At 46.4% G+C, this 19,337-nt stretch overlaps 1 protein-coding gene across 1 annotated transcript in view; it reads right to left on the minus strand.

Annotated features, from left to right (window-relative positions):
- Positions 1-19,337, minus strand: part of IRAG2 (inositol 1,4,5-triphosphate receptor associated 2) — a 224,946-nt gene that overhangs the window by 78,338 nt on the left and 127,271 nt on the right. The window contains exon 19 of the mRNA XM_038771719.1: positions 8,834-8,912. Within this exon, the coding sequence (XP_038627647.1) occupies positions 8,834-8,912 (79 nt within the window). The remainder of the gene's footprint in view (positions 1-8,833; positions 8,913-19,337) is intronic.

Here is a 19,337-nt window from a genome sequence, read left to right on the forward strand (position 1 = left end):
TCTTCCATCTCAGTTTCCTCCTCTCCTGTTCTAGTTCGGACTTTTCATGCCTCCAGGAAAAATACTTCTCCTTCCTCTCCCCTACCTGCTGTGCTTATTGTTCATGTCAGCCATTTCAGACTTCATTTCCTCATTCATTCTTGCGATAGGATTTATTGCATTTATCCCAATTTGGATTTCTCCCAAGCGCTTAGTTCAGTGCCCTGCACACAGTAAGCACTCAATAAATACCATTGAACGGAGCGTTTACTACACGTGGAGCACTGTACTAAGCGCTTTGGAGGGAGCGATACAGCGTGGCTCAGTGGAAAGAGCCCGGGCTTTGGAGTCAGAGGCCATGGGTTCAAGTCCCGGTTCCACCACTTGTGAGCTGTGTGACTTTGGGCAAGTCACTTAACTTCTCTGAACCTCAGTTACCTCATCTGTAAAATGGGGATGAAGACTGTGAGCCCCACGTGGGACAACCTGATCACCTTGTAACCCCTCCCCAGTGCTTAGAACAGTGCTTTGCACATAGTAAGCACTTAACAAATGCCAACATTGTTATTATTATTATTAAGGGGTGATGGTGGTCCAACTCACAGAAGCGTAAAAATTCTGGGACCCTTAAAAGGAGTTAATTTGGGGGGCTTCTGGCCAGGAATCCTGGGGCTCGGTATGTATTTGGCATCCACAACACTTAGGAACACATCTATCAATTCAATATTATAAATTATTTATATTACAGTCTGTCTCCCTTTCTAGAATGGAAGAACTTTGTGGGCAGAGAATGTATCTGTAATATAGTTCTGTTGTACTCTCCCAAGGGCTTAGTACAGTACAGTGGTCTGCACACAGTAAGCGCTCAATAAATATGATTGAATGAATGCTCAGCACACAGTAAGTGCTCAATAAATACCATTGATGATGACAATGATAATGATTAGGCTTGGTTACCTCCCAATTTTTCCTGCTTCTCTACAAATCCCATCCTCTTCCTGCCCCATTCATTCAATCATACGTATTGAGCACTTTTTGCAGAGCACTGTACTAAGCATTTGGGAGAGGATAATAATAATATTAATAATGGCATTTGTTAAGCACTTACTATGTGCAAAGCACTGTTCTAAGCGCTGGAGAGGATACAAGGTGATCAGGTTGTCTCATGTGGGGCACACAGTCTTCATTTTACGGATGAGGTAACTGAAGCCCAAAGAAGTGAAGTGACTTGCCCAAAGTCACACAGCTGACAATTGGCGGAGCTGGGATTTGAACCCATGACCTCTGACTCCCAAGCTCGTGCTCTTTCCATTGAGCCATGCTGCTTCTCTACCAATAAACAGACATTCCCTGCTATCAAACAGTGCTCTGGACATAGTAAGCGCTTAACAAATGCCATTATCATTATTATTATTATCCCTCTTTGACTGTTCCATCCTTTCCAGCAGTATCTCAAGAGGAGAGCCCTTGCCTCTTATTTTATCTTTTTATGGTATTTGTTCAGAGCTTACTGTGTGGCAGACATGAACTAAGCAGTGGGGTCAAGACAAGCTAATCAGATTGGTTACGGTCCAAGTTCCATATTGGGCTCCCAGTCTTAATCCCCATTTTACAGGTGAGGTAACTGAGCACAGAGAAGTGACTTACCCAAGGCCACCCAGCAAAAGTGGCAGAGCTGGGATTAGAACCCAGGTCCTTCTGACTCTCAGGCCGATACTCGGAGCCACACTGTTTCTCACAATTATCCTCCTCTCAAATTGATAATGATAATAATAATATTTGTTAAGTGCTTACTATGTGACAGGTATTGTACTGAGACTGGAACTATACAAATTCTACCTGCTCTGTCAGTGCTTCTGACCCCATTCCTTGTCTCCTGGCCAAAGCAATTGCCCCCTCCCTAATGGCCATCTTGACCTGCTTGCTTTTTTCAATCAATCAATCGTATTTATTGAGCGCTTACTGTGTGCAGAGCACTGTACTAAGTGCTTTTTTGCAATGCTTCCTTCCCCGTGTGTTCAAGCAACCACCATCTCTATAAGGACGATTCCCAAATTTACCTCTCCAGCCTTAACTTCTCTCTTTTTTCAAGCAGTCTCACCATTTCTCCTTCTTGGATGTCCCACCGACACCTTCAACTAAACATGCCCAATACGCAATTCCTTATTTTTCCCATCCAAACCCTGTTCTCCCCCCTCACTTTCCTTTCACTGTTGACAACCCTGCCACCCTCCTACTCTCACATACCCGTGATCTTAGCGTGATCCCCGACTCATCAACCCACACACTCAGTCTGTCACAGAATCCTGTTGGTTCTATCTTTACGAGATCTCTAGAACCTGACCTTTCCTCTCTAACGACTTGTCTGCTGTGTGGCCTTGGACAAGTTACTTCACTTCTCTGTGCCTCTGTTACCTCATCTGTAAAATGGGGAAAGAAGTTGTGAGCGCCATATGGGACAGGGACTGCACCTTATCCAATTTGCTTGTATCCACCCCAGAGCTTAGTACAATACCTGGCACGTAGTAAATGCTTAATACCACAATTATTATTAGTAGTACAATACCTGGCACATAGTAAATGCTTAACAAATACCACAATTATTACTATTATTATCCAAACTGCTACTCCACTGATCCAAGCACTCATCATTATCTGCCTCAGCTATTGCATCCTCTAAGACCGTGAGCTCGCTGTGGGCAGGGAGCATGTCTACCAACTCCATTGGGTTGTACTCTCCCAAGTTCTTACTACAGTGCTATGCCCCCATTAAGTGCTCAATAAATACCACTGATTGACTGAGCAACCAGCCTCCTCGCTGACCTCCCTGCCTCCTGTCTCTCCCCAGTCTAATCCATAATTCATTCTGCTGCCTGGATCATTTTTCTCAAACATTCAATCCACGTCTCCCCACGAATCTCCAGTGGTTGCCCACCCTCCTCCACATCAAATAGAAGCCCCTTACCATCAGCTTTAAGGCAATCAACTCTCTTCCTCCTTCCTAACTCTGTTCATCTAATAATGGCATTTATTTATTAAGCACTTACTATGTGCAAAGCACTGTTCTAAGCGCTGGGGAGGTTACAAGGTAATCAGGTTGTCCCACGTGGGGCTCACAGTCTTCATCCCCATTTTACAGATGAGGTAACAGGCACATAGAAGTTAAGTGACTTGCCCAAAGTCACACAGCTGACAATTGGCAGAGCCGGGATTTGAACCCATGACCTCTGACTCCAAAGCCCGTGCTCCCACTCCTCTAAACACCCACCTACTCTCTGTCCCTCCATCTCTTCGATCTCACCGCCAACCTCATGTCCACGTCCTGTCCCTTCATATCTGACAGTTCATCATTCTCCCCACTTTCAAAACCCTCCTGACATCACATCATCATCAGTCGTATTTATTGAGCACTTACTATGTGCAGAGCACTGTACTAAGCGCTTGGGAAGTACAAATTGGCAACATATAGAGACAGTCCCTACCCAACAGTGGGCTCACAGTCTAAAAGACACATCTCCCTTTTCTCAATCAGTGGTATTTATTGAGTGCTTACTATGTGCAGAGCATTATACTTTGTTGGTATGTTTGGTTCTGTTCTCTGTCTCCCCCTTTTAGACTGTGAGCCCACTGTTGGGTAGGGACTATCTCTATGTGTTGCCAATTTGTACTTCCCAAGCGCTTAGTACAGTGCTCTGCACATAGTAAGCGCTCAATAAATACGATTGATTGATTGATTGATTGATTATACTAAGCACTTGGAAGAGTACAGTACAGCAGAATAAGCAGACATGTTCCCTGCTCCTAACGAGCTTAGTGTCTAGAAGGGGAGACAGACATTAAAATGAATAAGTAATCTATAATATAGAATTGAAAGATATATACATAAGTGCCGTGGGATTGGGGTGACTATCAAATGTCCAAATGTCCTCCCTAACCAACTCCTCTTTTTCCCCTACGTCTGACATCCTCTTCGCTTTGACCATGCTCTTGGCTGTGTTCCCCTTAAGTAGTTTGATAATCAACCCAATACCACAGCACTTACTTAAATGTTCTTATACTCAACTATATCTCCCAGAGAAGCAGCTTGGCCTAACAGATAGAGCCCAGGCCTGGGAGTCTTGTTAATATATTCATATGTTTTGTTTTGTTGTCTGTCTCCCCCTTCTAGACTGTGAGCCCGCTGTTGCTTAGGGACCGTCTCTGTATGTTGCCAACTTGGATTTCCCAAGCAGTATAGTGCTTTGTACACAGTAAGGGCTCAATAAATACGATTGATTGAATGAATGAATGACCTGGGTTCTAATCCGGGCCCCGCCACTTCTCTGCTGTGTGACTCTGAGCACACCACTTCACTTCTCTGTGCCTCAGTTCCCTCAACTGGAAATGGGAATTAAGAGTGTGAGACCCAAGAGGGACAGAGAGACTATGTCCAATCTGATTAGTTGGTATCTACCCCAGTGCTTAGAACAATGCTTGACACATAGAAAGTGCTTACCACGTTAATACAATCACTCATCCTATCCCTCCTGGATGACTGCATCAGCCTCCTTTCTGACCTCCCAACCTCCTGCCTCTCCCCCCGCCAGTCCGTACTTCACTCCACTGCTCGGACTGTCTTTCCACAGGAACATTCAGGGCATGTCACCTCCCTCCTCAAAAATCTCCAGTGGTTGCCCATCAACCTCTGTATCAAACAAAAGCTCCTCACCATTGGCTTTAAAGCCCTCCATCCCCTTGCCCCCTCCTACCTTACATCTCACTATTCTACTACAACCCAGCCCACATGCTTTGCTCCTCTGGTGTTGCTAACCTTCTCACTGGGCATCCATCTCATCCGTCTTGCCACTGACCCCTGGCCCACAACCTGCCTCCGGCCTAGAATGCCCTCCCTCCTCAAATCCGAAAGACAATTACTCTCCCCGCCCTCAAAGCTTTATTGAACGCACATCTCCTCCAAGAGGCCTTCCCTGACTAAACCCCCTACTTTCCTCAGCCCCCACTCCCATCTGCATCTCCTTGACTTTCTCCCTTTTCTTGTCCCTCCCGCCACTCCCAACCCAATAGCACTTACGTACATATCTTTAATTTTATTTATTTATATTCATGTCTGTCTCCCTCTCTCTAGACTGTCAGCTTGTTGTGGGCAGGGAATGTATCTATTATTGATGTATTGTCCTCTCCCAAGCACATAGTGCAGTGCTCTGCACACAGTTAGCACTCAATAAATACGATTGAATAAATGAAGAAATACAATTGATTGATTGGCACTGAGTAAGCCACTAGTACTAGAGTCATCTTCTCATAGGTTCTCCTTCCGGTAGCCTGAGGTCAAATCTTTCATTCCTGTCGGGATACTCCATCTCCCCAAAAGATCCAAAATAAAGACTATCCCCCTGCCTCCACCCCCACAGTCAAAAACTAAAAATTTGCTTTGGAAGGCTCGACGGATTTCCATCTCCTGGGTCCAGGGGATTTTCTAGCTCAGTCAGTCAACTGTATTTGTGGAGCGCTTACTGTGTGCAAAGCACTATACTAAGCGCTTGGGAGAATACAATAGAACAATAAACAGACACATTCTCTGCCCACAATGAACGTACAGTCTACAGAAGGAGCTTACCCCCTTTGAGACCATCAGGAGGGAACAAAGGAGGTTTCATTTGGCTTTGATCTAGTGCCTCAACACTCGGGATGATTAGGATACAAAATCCAAGAGAAAACTGGCAATCAAAATTAATAGCATTTACTGAATGTTTACCATGTGCAGAGCACTTTACTATGGGATTGGAAGAGCACAATATGGCAGATTGTTAGACACGATCCCTGCTCACAAGCAGGTGTTTGATCCCAGCTCTGCCAGTTGTCAGCTATGTGACTTTGAGCAAGTCACGTAACTTCTCTGAGCCTCAGTTACCTCATCTGTAAAATGGGGACGAAGACTGTGAGCCCCACGTGGGACAACCTGATCACCTTGTATCCTCCCCAGTGCTTAGAACAGTGCTTTGCACATAGTAAGTGTTTAACAAATGATATTATAATTATTATTAAAGATGGCCCAGTACTTGAAGTCTGCTTCTGATCAATTATATTTATTTAGCATTTACTCATCATCATCATCATCAATCGTATTTATTGAGCGCTTACTGTACTAAGCGCTTGGGAAGTACAAGTTGGTAACATATAGAGACAGTCCCTACCCAGCAGTGGGCTCACAGTCTAAAACGGGGAGACAGAGAACAAAACCAAACATACTAACAAAATAAAATAAATAGAATAGATATGTACAAGTAAAATAAATAGAGTAATAAATATGTACAAACATATATACAGGTTTACTGTGTGCAGAGCACTGTACTAACTGCTTAGGAGAGTATAATACAGAGTACAATGCTCCAGATGGCTCTCCTTGTCGCTAGCCCAGCCCCATGCAGAAAAACTTTAGACCAAAGGCCTAGCTTAGGGAGGTTTGAGGTAATTCATTCATTCATTCAATCATATTTATTGAGCACTTATTGTGAGCAAAGCACTGAACTAAGCTCTTGAGAAAGTACAAGAAACAGACCCATTCCCTACCCACAGCGAGCTTACAGTCTAGAGGGGGAGCCAGACATTAACAGAAATAAATTCAAGAAGCAACACTTCATCGCTGGTCCATTGTGGACGATTAAAGATGAAGAGGACCGGCAAGTTAGAGAGAAGTCCAAGCATATGTCTTACCTATGTGATGAAGAACTGCTGTTTAAGGGGGTGAGACTAGCCCATCCTGATAAGATCACCCCGTTTGAGTCATTCAAATATTAGCCCAGGTCACAGATTCAAATGGAAATTTGGGGCTAGCTGATTTGCTTTTGTCCCTGGGCAAATGAGGACAGAGTGGGTGGGGCAGAGGGAATCCACAGAAGAGGTGATAGAGTAATACCTAATTTTTTTTCCGGTGGTCAAAAAAAAATTAAAAGAAGTTGTGGATGAGGAGATGTGCAGAACAAAAATGCTATCTGGAAAGACATCCTGAGAGAAGAAGCAACCAGAGATATTTAAAAAAAAATGGTTGAAGAGGAGACAATAAGAAAAATGAAAATAATAATGGTATTTGTTGTTGTTTGTTAATGGTATTCATTAAGCTCTTACTATGTGACAGGCACTGTTCTAAGCACTAAGGTGGATACTGAGAAGCAGTATGGCTCAGTGGAAAGAGCCCGGGCTTTGGAGTCAGAGTTCATGGGTTCAAATCCTGGCTCTGTCTATTGTCAGCTGTGTGACTTTGGGCAAGTCATTTATCTTCTCTGTGCCTTAGTTACCTCATCTGTAAAATGGGGATGAAGACTGTGAGCCCCCTGTGGGACAACCTGATGACCTCGTAACCTCCCCAGAGCTTAAAACAGTGCTTTGCACCTAGTAAGCACTTAATTAATGCCATTATTATTATTATTATTATTATTGTTACAAGCTAGTCAGGTGGGACACAGTCCCTCTTCCATATGGGGTTCAGTCTTTATCCCCATTTTACAGATGAGGGAAATGAGGCACAGAAAAGTGACATGATTTTCCCAAGGTCACACAGCAGATAAGTGGCAGAGCTGGGATTAGTGTCCAGGCCTGGGCTCGATAGACCAGGCTACTTCTCTCCTGTTTACTATAAGCCAAACCTTGCACTAAGACCTGAGGTAAATACAACATAAGTGGATCAGACACTGTCCCACAGACGGTTATCTTATCCCATTTTTTACAGATAAGGAAACCAAGGCACTGAGAAGTTAAGCAGTTTGTCCAAAGTCACACATCAGGGAAATGTAGAGGTCAATTAAGAACCGAGGTCTCCTCACTCCCAGCTCTGTGTTCTTTCCACTGGTCCAAACAGCTATTGAAATTCTAGCAATAAAAGAATCTGCAAAATGACAGTTTTCTTTCACAAATGGGGAGGAGGTGGAGGGGGAGGAGAAGAAGAGGAGGGGAGAAGATGAGAACAGGAGGAGGAGGAGTGGAGGAGGGGGTAGAGGGGGAAAAGAGGGAGGAGGAAAAGGAGGGTGTGGAGGAGGGGTGATGGGGAGGAGGGGGAGGAGGAGGAGAGGGAAGAGGAGGAGGGGAGATGAGGAGGAGAGATGAGGAGTAGGAATGAGGAGGGGGGATGAGGAGGAGAGATGAGGAGGAGCAATGAGGAGGGGGGATGAGATGGAGGGGAGAAGAGGAGGAGGGAAAGAGAAGGAGGAAGGGGGAAGAGGAGAAGGAGGAAGGGGGAAGAGGAGGAGGAAGGGGGAAGAGGAGGAGAAAGGGGGAAGAGGAGGAGGAAGGGGGAAGAGGAGAAGGAGGAAGGGGGAAGAGGAGGAGGAGGAAGGGGGAAGAGGAGGAGGAGGAAGGGGAAGAGGAGGAGGAGGAAGGGGGAAGAGGAGGAGGAAGAGGAGGAGGAAGGGGAAGAGGAGAAGGAAGGGGAAGAGGAGGAGGAGGAAGGCGGAAGAGGAGGAGGAGGAAGGGGGAAGAGGAGGAGGAGGAGGAAGGGGGAAGAGGAGGAGGAGGAAGGGGGAAGAGGAGGAGGAGGAAGGGGGGAAGAGGAGGAGGAGGAAGGGGGGAAGAGGAGGAGGAGGAAGGGGGACGAGGAGGAGGAAAAGGGGGAAGAGGAGGAGGGGGAGGGGGGATGAGGAGGAGAGATGAGGAGGAGCAATGAGGAGGGGGGATGAGATGAAGGGGAGAAGAGGAGGAGGGAAAGAGGAGGAGGAAGGGGGAAGAGGAGGAGGAAGGGGGAAGAGGAGGAGGAAGGGGGAAAAGGAGGAGGAGGGGTGAGAGGAGGGAAGGATGGAGCAGGAGGGAAAGGAGGAAGAAGGGGAAGGAGGGGAATGGGAGGGAAGGTGTCCTGAACACTCACCCTGGGGGCCAGATGATCCATTGTGGCAGGAACAGGAAACGTCTCCCCGGTCTGGGGCCTCTCTGACAGGCCCGGGCACCTAGCGGCAAAATGGCCATTGGAGGGTTACTGACCGAGCATTGAATGCTGGGTTTTCTTAAGTGCTTATCGTGTCCCCGGCGAGCCATCAGTAATATTTATTGAGTGCATACTGTGCTCAGAGCACCGTACGAAGCATCTGGGAGAGGACGATACGACGGAGTTGGAACACATTTCCTGCCCTCGGTCAATCATTCGTATGGAGCGCTTACTGTGTGAAGGGCGCTGTACTAAGTGCTTGGGAGAGGACAACAGAACAATGTTGCAGACAAGTTCCCTGCCCACAGTGAGCTTACAGTCTAGAGGAGGAGTTATTCGCCAAGCACTCTACTAAGCATGGGTAGAGGCAAAATAATCAGAGAAACAGCTCCTGTTCTATCAGGAGCTCACAGTCTAAGACAGGGAAAGCTGGTCCCTATATAACCCCCAAGTTGTAGGAGAAGAACATTTACTAAATTTCCAGTGGTTGTGGGAAGCAGCATGGCCCAGTGGCCAGAGCACGGGCCTGGGAGACAGAAGGTCACAGGTTCTAATCCCTGCTCCACCACTTGCCTGCTGCATAATAATAATAATAATGGCATTTATTAAGCACTTACTATGTGCAAAGCACTGTTCTAAGCGCTGGGGAGGTTACAAGATGACCAGGTTGTCCCACGGGGGGGCTCACAGTCTTCATCCCCATTTTACAGATGAGGTAACTGAGGCACAGAGAAGTGAAGTGACTCACCCAAAGTCACACAGCTGACAATTGGTGGAGCTGGGATTTGAACCCACGACCTCTGACTCCAAAGCCCGGGCTCTTTCCACTGAGCCACACTGCTTCTCTGACCCGAAGCAAGTCATTTCGCTTCTCTAGGCCTCCATTCCCTCATCTGGAAAATGGGGATCGAGACTTTGAGCCCTCCATGGGGTAGGGATTGGGTCCAATCCGATGACCTTGTAACCACCCTAGCTCTTACTGCAGCGCCTGGCACAGACTAAGCACTTAACAGATACCATAATTATTATTATTGCTCTGTGCTAAGAACTTGGAAAGTACAAAACAAGTAATCAATCAGTCCAACAGCCCTTAACTACATATCCACAACTTATTCATATATAATGTCTAGACTGTGAGCCCACTGTTGGGTAGGGACCGTCTCTATATGTTGCCAACTTGTACTTCCCAAGCGCTTAGTACAGTGCTCTGCACACGGTAAGCGCTCAATACAATTGATTCATTGATATAATAATAATAATAATAATAATAATGGTATTTGTTAAGCACAGTGCCAGGCACTGTAGTAAGCACTGGGGTGGATACAAGGTAATCAGGTTGGACACAGTCCCTGTCTGACATGGGGCTCACAGTCTCAATCCCATTTTACAGATGAGGGAACTGAGGCACAGAGAAGTGAAGTGACTCACCCAAGGTTACACAGCAGACAAGTGGCGGAGTCTGGATTAGAACCCAGGACCCTCTGACTTCCAGGCCTGGGCTCTATCCACTAAGCCATACTGCTTCTCTTCCCCTCTAAACTGTAAACTCCTTGAGAGCAGGAAACATGCCTACCAACGCTGTGGTATCCTCCCAAGCGTTTAGTACAGTGCTCTGCACACATCAAATACTACTGATTGACTGAGTGTTTAATGTGTGCGCAGCACTGTATTATATGCCTGGGAGAATGCAATACAACAGAGAAGCAAGGCATCTCTCCCTAATGGGAGAGACAATCTGCAAAGTGGATAAAGTGGGGACACCTGCATAGAGAGGTTAAGTAATAATAATAATAATGTTGGTATTTGTTAAGCGCTTACTATGTGCAAGGCACTGTTCTAAGCGCTGGGGTAGATACAAGGTAATCAGGTTGTCCCACGTGGGACTCACAGTCTTCATCCCCATTTTACAGATGAGGGAACGGAGGCCCAGAGAAGTTAAGTGACTTGCCCAAGGTCACACAGCGGACAGGTGGTACAGCCAGGAGTAGAAAACAGGTCCTCTGATTCCCAGGTCCATGCTATTTTCCCTAGGCCAGCTGCCTATTCATATTAATGTCTGTCTCCCCCTCTAGACTGCAAGCTTGCTGTGGGCAGGAAATATGTCTGTTTATTGTTGTACTGTACTCTCCAAAGTGCTTAGTACAGCACTCTGCATGCTATAAGCACTCAATAAATACGATTGACTAAGTACAGCACTCTGCATGCTATAAGCACTCAATAAATACGATTGACTGACTGACGGTAATAATAATAATAATAATGATAGCATTTATTAAGCACTTACTATGTGCAAAGCACTGTTCTAAGCGCTTGGAGGGTTACAAGGTGATGAGCTCACAGTCTTAATCCCCATTTTACAGATGAGGGAACTGAGGCCCAGAGAAGTGAAGTGACTTGCCCAAAGTCACACAGCTGACAAGTGGCAGAGCTGGGATTTGAACCCATGACCTCTGACTCCAAAGCCCGGGCTCTTTCCACTGAGCCACACTTCTTCTATGGTGTCTATCAACTCTATTGTATCGTGTTCTCCCAAGCTCTTAATAGAGTGCTCTGCACACAGTAAGCGCTCAATAAACATCATCGATTGCTGACCTGCTTAAGTCAGCAGTCCCTTTCCCTAAAATGAGAATGCACGTTTTGGAGAGGGAAGATGTTTTGATTAAACACCATTCCAGAGTCTGTGAATCTCCGACAAAGATCCGGGACATGGGGTTGCTACGCCCCCAGACCTCCACCCTCTTGGGCCTGGCTCTGAAGAGAGCAGCTGAGATGGAAATTAGGAGTTTGCCATGCAAAGCCAAAAGCCCTCGCTCTACTGCATTCGCTTCTTTCCATCTGGTCTTCCGATGTAGTAATAATAATAATAATAATAATGATGGCGTTTGTTAAGCGCATACTATGTGCAAAGCACTGTTCTAAGTGCTGGGGGGATACACGGTGATCAGGTTGTCCCACGCGGGGCTCACAGTCTTTTTACAGATGAGGTAACTGATCTGTAAAATCACACAGCAGGTGTGTGGCGGAACTGGGATTCGAACCTAAGACCTCCGACTCCAAAGCCCGTTTGACCCCAACTGAGGAAGAATCACTCCTCAAACCCTCCTCCGATCAAGTGAATGTAACATTCTCCATCTATGTCCACTTAATTAACCAATTTGTTTATTGAGCTCTCACTGTGTTCAAAACTTGGGGCTGGGAGTCAGAAGGACCTGGGTTCTAATGCTGGCTCTGCCACTTATCCGCTCTATGACCTTGGGCAAGTTACTTTGCTTCTCTGGGTCTTAGTTAACCTCATTTGTAAAATGGGGACTATGACTGAGCTTCATGTGGGATATGGACTGAGTTCTACCTCATGTCTGCTGTGTGACCTTGGGCAAGTCACTTAACTTCTCTTAGCCTCAGTTACCTCATCTATAAAATGGGGATGAAGACTGTGAGCTCCACATGGGACAACCTGATCACCTTGTATCTCCCCCAGCGCTTAGAGCAATGCTTTGCACATAGTAAGCATTTAACTGCCATCATTATTATTAAGAGCAGTATGGCCTACTGGATAGAGCACAAGCCTGGGAGTCAGATGGTCCTGGGTTCTAAACCTGGCTCCACCACTTTTCTGCAGTGTGACCTTGATCAAGTCACTTCACTTCTCTGTGCCACAGTTACCTCATCTGTATAATGGGGATTATGACCACCCCCTTCTCCTCAAGACGCTATCCAACCTTGGCTTCACAGACTCCGTCCTCTCCTGGTTCTCCTCTTATCTCTCTGGGCATTCATTCTCAGTCTCTTTTGCAGGCTCCTCCTCCCCCTCCCATCCCCTTACTGTGGGGGTTCCTCAAGGATCAGTTCTTGGTCCCCTTCTGTTCTCGATCTACACTTACTCCCTTGGTGACCTCATTCGCTCCCACGGCTTCAACTATCATCTCTATGCTGATGACACCCAAATCTACATCTCTGCCCCTGCTCTCTCTCCCTCCCTCCAGGCTCGCATCTCCTCCTGCCTTCAGGACATCTAATCTGGATGTCTGCCTGCCACCTAAAACTCAACATGTCCAAGACTGAGCTCCTTGTCTTCCCTCCCAAACCCTGCCCTCTCCCCGACTTTCCCATCACTGTTGACAGCACTACCATCCTTCCTGTTTCACAAGCCCGCAACCTTGGTGTCATCCTCGACTCCGCTCTCTCGTTCACCCCTCACATCCAAGCCGTCACCAAAACCTGCCGGTCTCACCTCTGCAACATTGCTAAGATCCACCCTTTTCGCTCCATCCAAACTGCTACCCTGCTCATTCAAGCTCTCATCCTATCCTGTCTGGATTACTGTATCAGCCTCCTCTCTGATCTCCCATCCTCCTGTCTCTCCCCTCTTCAATCTATACTTCATGTCGCTGCCCAGATTGTCTTTGTCCAGAAATGCTCTGGGCATGTTACTCCCCTCCTCAAAAATCTCCAGTGGCTACCAATCAACCTAAGCATCAGTCAGAAACTCCTCACCCTCGGCTTCAAGGTTCTCCATCACCTCACCCCCTCCTACCTCACCCTCCCTTCTCTCCTTCTACAGCCCAGCCCACACCCTCTGCTCCTCTGCCACTAATCTCCTCACTGTGCCTCATTCTCACCTGTCCTGCCATCAACCCCCAGCCCACGTCATCCCCCTGGCCTGGAATGCCCTCACCCTGCACATCCGCCAAGCTAGCACTCTTCCTCCCTTCAAGGCCCTACTGAGAGCTCACCTCCCCCAGGAGGCCTTCCCACACTGAGCAACCTCCTTCCTCTCCCCGTCCATCCCCCCATCTTACCTCTTTCCCCTCTCCACAGCACCTGTATATATGTATATATGTTTGTATGTATTTATTATTCTATTTATTTATTTATTTTATTTGTACATATTTATTCTATTTATTTTATTTTGTTAGTATGTTTTGTTTTGTTGTCTGTCTCCCCCTTCTAGACTGTGAGCCCACTGTTGGGTAGGGACTGTCTCTATATGTTATCAACTTGTACTTCCCAAGCACTTAGTACAGTGCTCTGCACACAGTAAGCACTCAATAAATACGATTGAATGAATGAATGAATCTACCCTAATGCTGAGATCCATGCCTGGCACAAAGTATGCACTTAAATAAAACACCCACCAAAACAAAACAAAAGCTTGGGAGAGTACAAAATATAAGGGTTTGTAGGCTCCCTTGGAGAACTGATTTGCTCCCCTGGCTTCAGTTACCATCACTTCACAGATAATTCCTTAATCTCCAGACTGGAGCTTTCTCCTTCTGTGTAATCTCACATTTCCTCAGTCAATCAATGGTATTTAATGAGTGCTTACTGTGGGCAGACCACTGTACTAAGTGCTTAAGAGAGGAAAATACAACAGAATTGGTGGACAAATCCCTTGCCCACAGTGAGATGACAGTCTAGAGGGGGAGACGGACAGAATTTATGGATGAGGATTTAAGTCTTGTGGTATTGAGAGGTCAGAGGTGACAATCAAGTGCTTAAAGGATACAGAGTCAAGTGTGTAGGTGACACAGAAGGAAGTGGGAGTTGGGGAAATGAAGGGTTAGTCAGGAAAGGTCTTTTGGAGAAGAGACAATTTTAATAAGGCTTTGCAGGTGGGGAGAGCGGTCGTCTGTCTATTTGAAGGGGGAGGAAGTTTCAGGGCTGAGATAGGATGTAGCCAAGAGGTCAGCAGCATGACAGATGAGGTTGAGGTTCAGTGAGAAATTTAGCATCAGAGGAGTGAAGTGTGTGGGTTGGGTTGTAGCATGAAAGTAGCAAGGTGAGATAGGACTGGGTGAGATAATCGAGTGCTTTAAAGCCGATGGTGAGGAGTTTTTGTTTGATGTGGAGGTGGATGGGCAACCACTGGAGGTTCTTGAGAGGTGGGGAAATATGGACTGAATATTTTTGTAGAAAAACAATCCAGGCGGCAGAGTGATGTATGGACTGGAGTGGGGAGAGACAGGAGGCAAGGGAGGCTGATGTAGTAGATGACAGAATACAAGTGCTTGGATCCGCAGAGTAGCAGTTTGGATGTAGAAAAAAAGGGCAAGATTTATCGATGTTGTGAAGGTTGAACCAACAGGATTTGGTGGTAGATTGACTATGTAGGTTGAATGAGATCTGAGTGGAGGATAATGACAAGTTTATGGGCCTGCAAGACAGGGACAGGGAGGGTAGTGGTTCCGTCTACAATGATGGGGAAAGACAGCGAGAGGACTGGATTTGGGTGGGAAGATGAGGAGTTGTGTTTTGGACATATTTAGTTGGAGGTGCATATTTACTATTCTATTTATTTTGTTAATGATGTGCATCTAGCTTTAATTCTATTTGTTCTGATGACTTGACATCTGTCCACATTTTGTTTTGTTGTCTGTCTCCCCCTTCTAGACTGAGCCTGTTGCTGGGTAGGGACCGTCTCTATATGTTGACGACTTGTACTTCCCAAGCACTTAGTACAGTGCTCTGCACACAGTAAGTGCTCAATAAATACAATTGAATGAATGAATTGAATGAGGTGTCGGTGGGAACCCTAGTAGAGATTTCTGGAAGACAGGAGGAAATGAGGGATGGCAGATAAAGTGAGATGTCAGGGATGGAGTTATACATATGGGGATCATCTGCAGGGAGGTGGAAGTTGAAGTGGAAAATTTATCCAAAGGAGTGAGGTGGAGACTAGAAGGGGACCCAAAATTGAACCTTGAGGGGTTCCCACGGTTATTATTGGGGGAGGCAGAGGAGGAGCCCACGAAAGCAACAGAGAATGAGTGGCCAGAGAGGAAGGAGGAGAACCAGGAGAGGACAGTGTCAGTGAAGCCAGAGGTAGATAGTGTTTCCAGGAGAAGGGGGCGGTCCACAGTGTTGAAGGCAGCTGAGAGGTCATGGAGGATTAAGATGGAGTAGAGGCTGTTGGATTTGGAAAGAAAGAAGTCACTGGTGACCTCAGAGGGGGAGGTTTCTGTGGAGTGAAGGGGACAGAGGCCAGATTAGAGGATGTCAAGGAGAGAACTGGAGGAGAGGAACTTGAGGCAGCGGGGGTAGGTGACTCGCTCAAGGAGTTTGGAGAGGAATGGTCATCCCACGTCATCCCCCGGGCCTGGAATGCCCTCCCTCTGCCCATCCGCCAAGCTAGCTCTCTTCCTCCCTTCAAGGCCCTACTGAGAGCTCACCTCCTCCAGGAGGCCTTCCCACACTGAGCCCCTTCCTTCCTCTCCCACTTGTCCCCCTCTCCATCCCCCCATCTTACCTCCTTCCCTTCCCCACAGCACCTGTATATATGTATATATGTTTGTACATGTACATATTTATTACTCTATTTATTTATTTATTTTACTTGTACATATCTATTCTATTTTATTTTGTTAGTATGTTTGGTTTTGTTCTCTGTCTCCCCCTTTGAAGACTGTGAGCCCACTGTTGGGTAGGGACTGTCTCTATATGTTGCCAACTTGTACTTCCCAAGCGCTTAGTACAGTGCTTTGCACACGGTAAGCGCTCAATAAATATGATTGATTGATTGATTGATTGGTAGGAGGGAGATGGGGTGATAGCTAAAGGGAGCTGTGGGGTCAAGGGAGGGGTTTTTAGGCAAGGGGAAGCATGAGCACATTTGAAAGCAGTGGGGGAAAAGTCTCTGGAAAGTGAACGGTTGAAGAAGGTAGTCAGGGAGGGAAGAAGGAAGGGGACAAGTGTTTTGATGAGGTGAGAAGGGATGGGGTCAGAGCCACAGGTGAAAGGGTTGGATTTTGAAAGCAGGCTGGAGTCTCTTCTTGAGGTGTTCTAGGAGAATCCAAGAGACGGAGGGAGGCAATGGAGAGGAACAGGGGAGATTTTAGGGAACTCGTGCTTGATGGTTTCAATTTTCTCCATAAAGTGTGAAGCCAAGTCATTAGGGGCAAGAGAAGCAACATGGCTCAGGGGAAAGAGGCCGGGCTTGGGAGTCAGAGGTCATGGGTTCTAATCCCGGCTCCACCACATGTCTGCTGTGTGACCTATGGCAAGTCACTTAACTTCTCTTAGCCTCAGTTACCTCATCTGTAAAATGGGGATGAAGACTGTGAGCCCCACATGGGACAACCTGATCACCTTGTATCCCCCCCAGTGCTTAGAACAATGCTTCACACATAGTAAGCACTTAACAACTGCCATCATTATTATTAAGAGTAGTATGGCCTACTGGATAGATCACAAGCCCGGGAGTCAGACGGGCCTGGGTTCTAAACCTGGCTCCACCACTTTTCTGCAGTGTGACCTTGATCAAGTCACTTCACTTCTCTGTGCCTCAGTTACCTCATCTGTATAATGGGGATTATGACTGTGAGCCCTATGGGGGACATGGGCTGTGTCCAACCTGATTAGCTCATCTCTACCCCAGCATGTAGTACAGTGCCTGGCATGGAGTAAATTCATTCAATCGTATTTACTGAGTGCTTACTGTGTGCAGAGCACTGTACTAACAAATACTATTAAAAAAAAGAGTCAGAGATGGAGGGGCTGGGGGAACCAGAGGATTTGAAGAGGGGATTAAATGATTCAGACTGCTGGTGTGGACAGTAGGCATTGGAGTCGATAAGCATCAACAAGGTGGAGGAGAGGGTGAAGATTAAGTAGGTGAGGATGAATTGAAGATAGATGAGATTGGCTCGATGCATGTATTTCTCTTGTCACCAGGACATCTCTCCTTGGATGTCCACCGATAATTCAAGCTTAACATATCCAAAACAGACCTCCTCATCTCCTGCCCAAACCCGGTCCTACCTCTCCTCCTCCCCATCCCCCCCGCCCTACCTCCTTCCCCTCCCCACAGCACTTGTACAGATTTATTACTCTATTTCATTTGTACATATTTACTATTCTATTTATTTTGTTAATGCTGTGCATTTAGCTTTAATTCTATTTGTTCTGACGACTTGACACCTGTCCACATGTTTTGTTTTGTTGTCTGTCTCCCCCTTCTAGACCGTGAGCCCATTGTTGGGTAGGGACCATCTCTATATGTTGCCGACGTGGACTTCCCAAGTGCTTAGTACAGTGCTCTGCACACAGTAAATGCTCAATACGATTGAATGAATCGAATGAATAAATATAGCTGTAATTCTATTTATTCTGATGGTTTTGACACCTGTCCACATGTTTTGTTTTGTTGTCTGTCTCCCCCTTCTAGACTGCGAGCCCGTTGTTGGGTAGGGACCTTCTCTCTATATGTTGCTAACTTGTACTTCCCAAGCACTTAGTCCAGTGCTCTGCACACAGTAAGCGCTCAATAAATGCGATTGAATGAATGAATGAATACCCCATATTTCCCCATCACTGTAAACTCCACCACCAACCTTCCTGTCTCACAAGTCTCTAACTTTGGCATTCTCCTGACTCCTCTCTCCCATCCAACTGGCATATTCGGTCTGTCACTAAATCCTGTCAGTTCTACTGTCCCAGCACCTCTAGAATCCACTCCTCCAACCAAACTGCTGCTATACTGATCCAAGCACATATCAATCATATCCCGCCTTTACTACTCCATCAACTTCTTCGCCAATTTCCCTGCCTCCTGTCTCCACTCCAGTCTGTATTTCACTCTGATTCCCAGATCATTTTTCTTAAAAAAATAAAAATAAGTTCACATCTCCCCACTCCTCCAAAACCTCCAGTGTTTTCCCATCCATCTCAGCATCAAACAAAAACTCCTCACCATCAGCTTTGAAGCATTCCATCATTTCTCCCCACCACAACATTACGTAACCGATCACCTACTACGATCCAAACTACTGACTTCATTCCTCTAATAACAACTCATTTACTTTACTCTCCCTCTCATCCATCTCACCACTGAGTCTTTACCCATGACCTCCCTCTGACATGAAACTCCCTCCCACTTCATATGTGGCACCTTTAAATTATGCACATATCTTTAAATTATATATTATGCATTATTCATATTAATTTGTCTCACCCTTTAGATTGTAAGCTCATTTTTTATGGTATTTGTTAAGCACTTACTATGTGTCGGGCACTGTTCTAAGTGCTGGGGTAGATACCAGCTTAGGTTAGGCACAGCTCCTGTCCCTTATGGGGTTCAGACTCTTAATCCCCATTTTAAAGATGAGATAACTGAGGCACAGATAAGTTAAGTGACTTGCCCAAGGTCACACAGCCATCAAACGGTGAATCCGGGACTAGAACTCAGGTCCTTCAGACTCCCAAGCCTATGCTCTTTCCACTAGGCCATACTACTTCTCATTCGAGAAGAGTGGCTCAGTGGAAAGAGCACAGTCTTTGGAGTCAGTGGTCACAGGTTCAAATCCTGGCTCCGCCAATTGTCAGCTGTGTGACTTTGGGCAAGTCAGTTAACTTCTCTGTGTCTCCGTTACCTCGTCTGTAAAATGAGGATTGACTGTGAGCTCCCGTGGGACAACCTGATCACCTTGTAACCTCTCCAGCACTTAGAACA

This window comes from Tachyglossus aculeatus, chromosome 2 (genome assembly GCF_015852505.1).
Source record: "Tachyglossus aculeatus isolate mTacAcu1 chromosome 2, mTacAcu1.pri, whole genome shotgun sequence".
NCBI classification, from domain to species: Eukaryota; Metazoa; Chordata; class Mammalia; order Monotremata; family Tachyglossidae; genus Tachyglossus; species Tachyglossus aculeatus.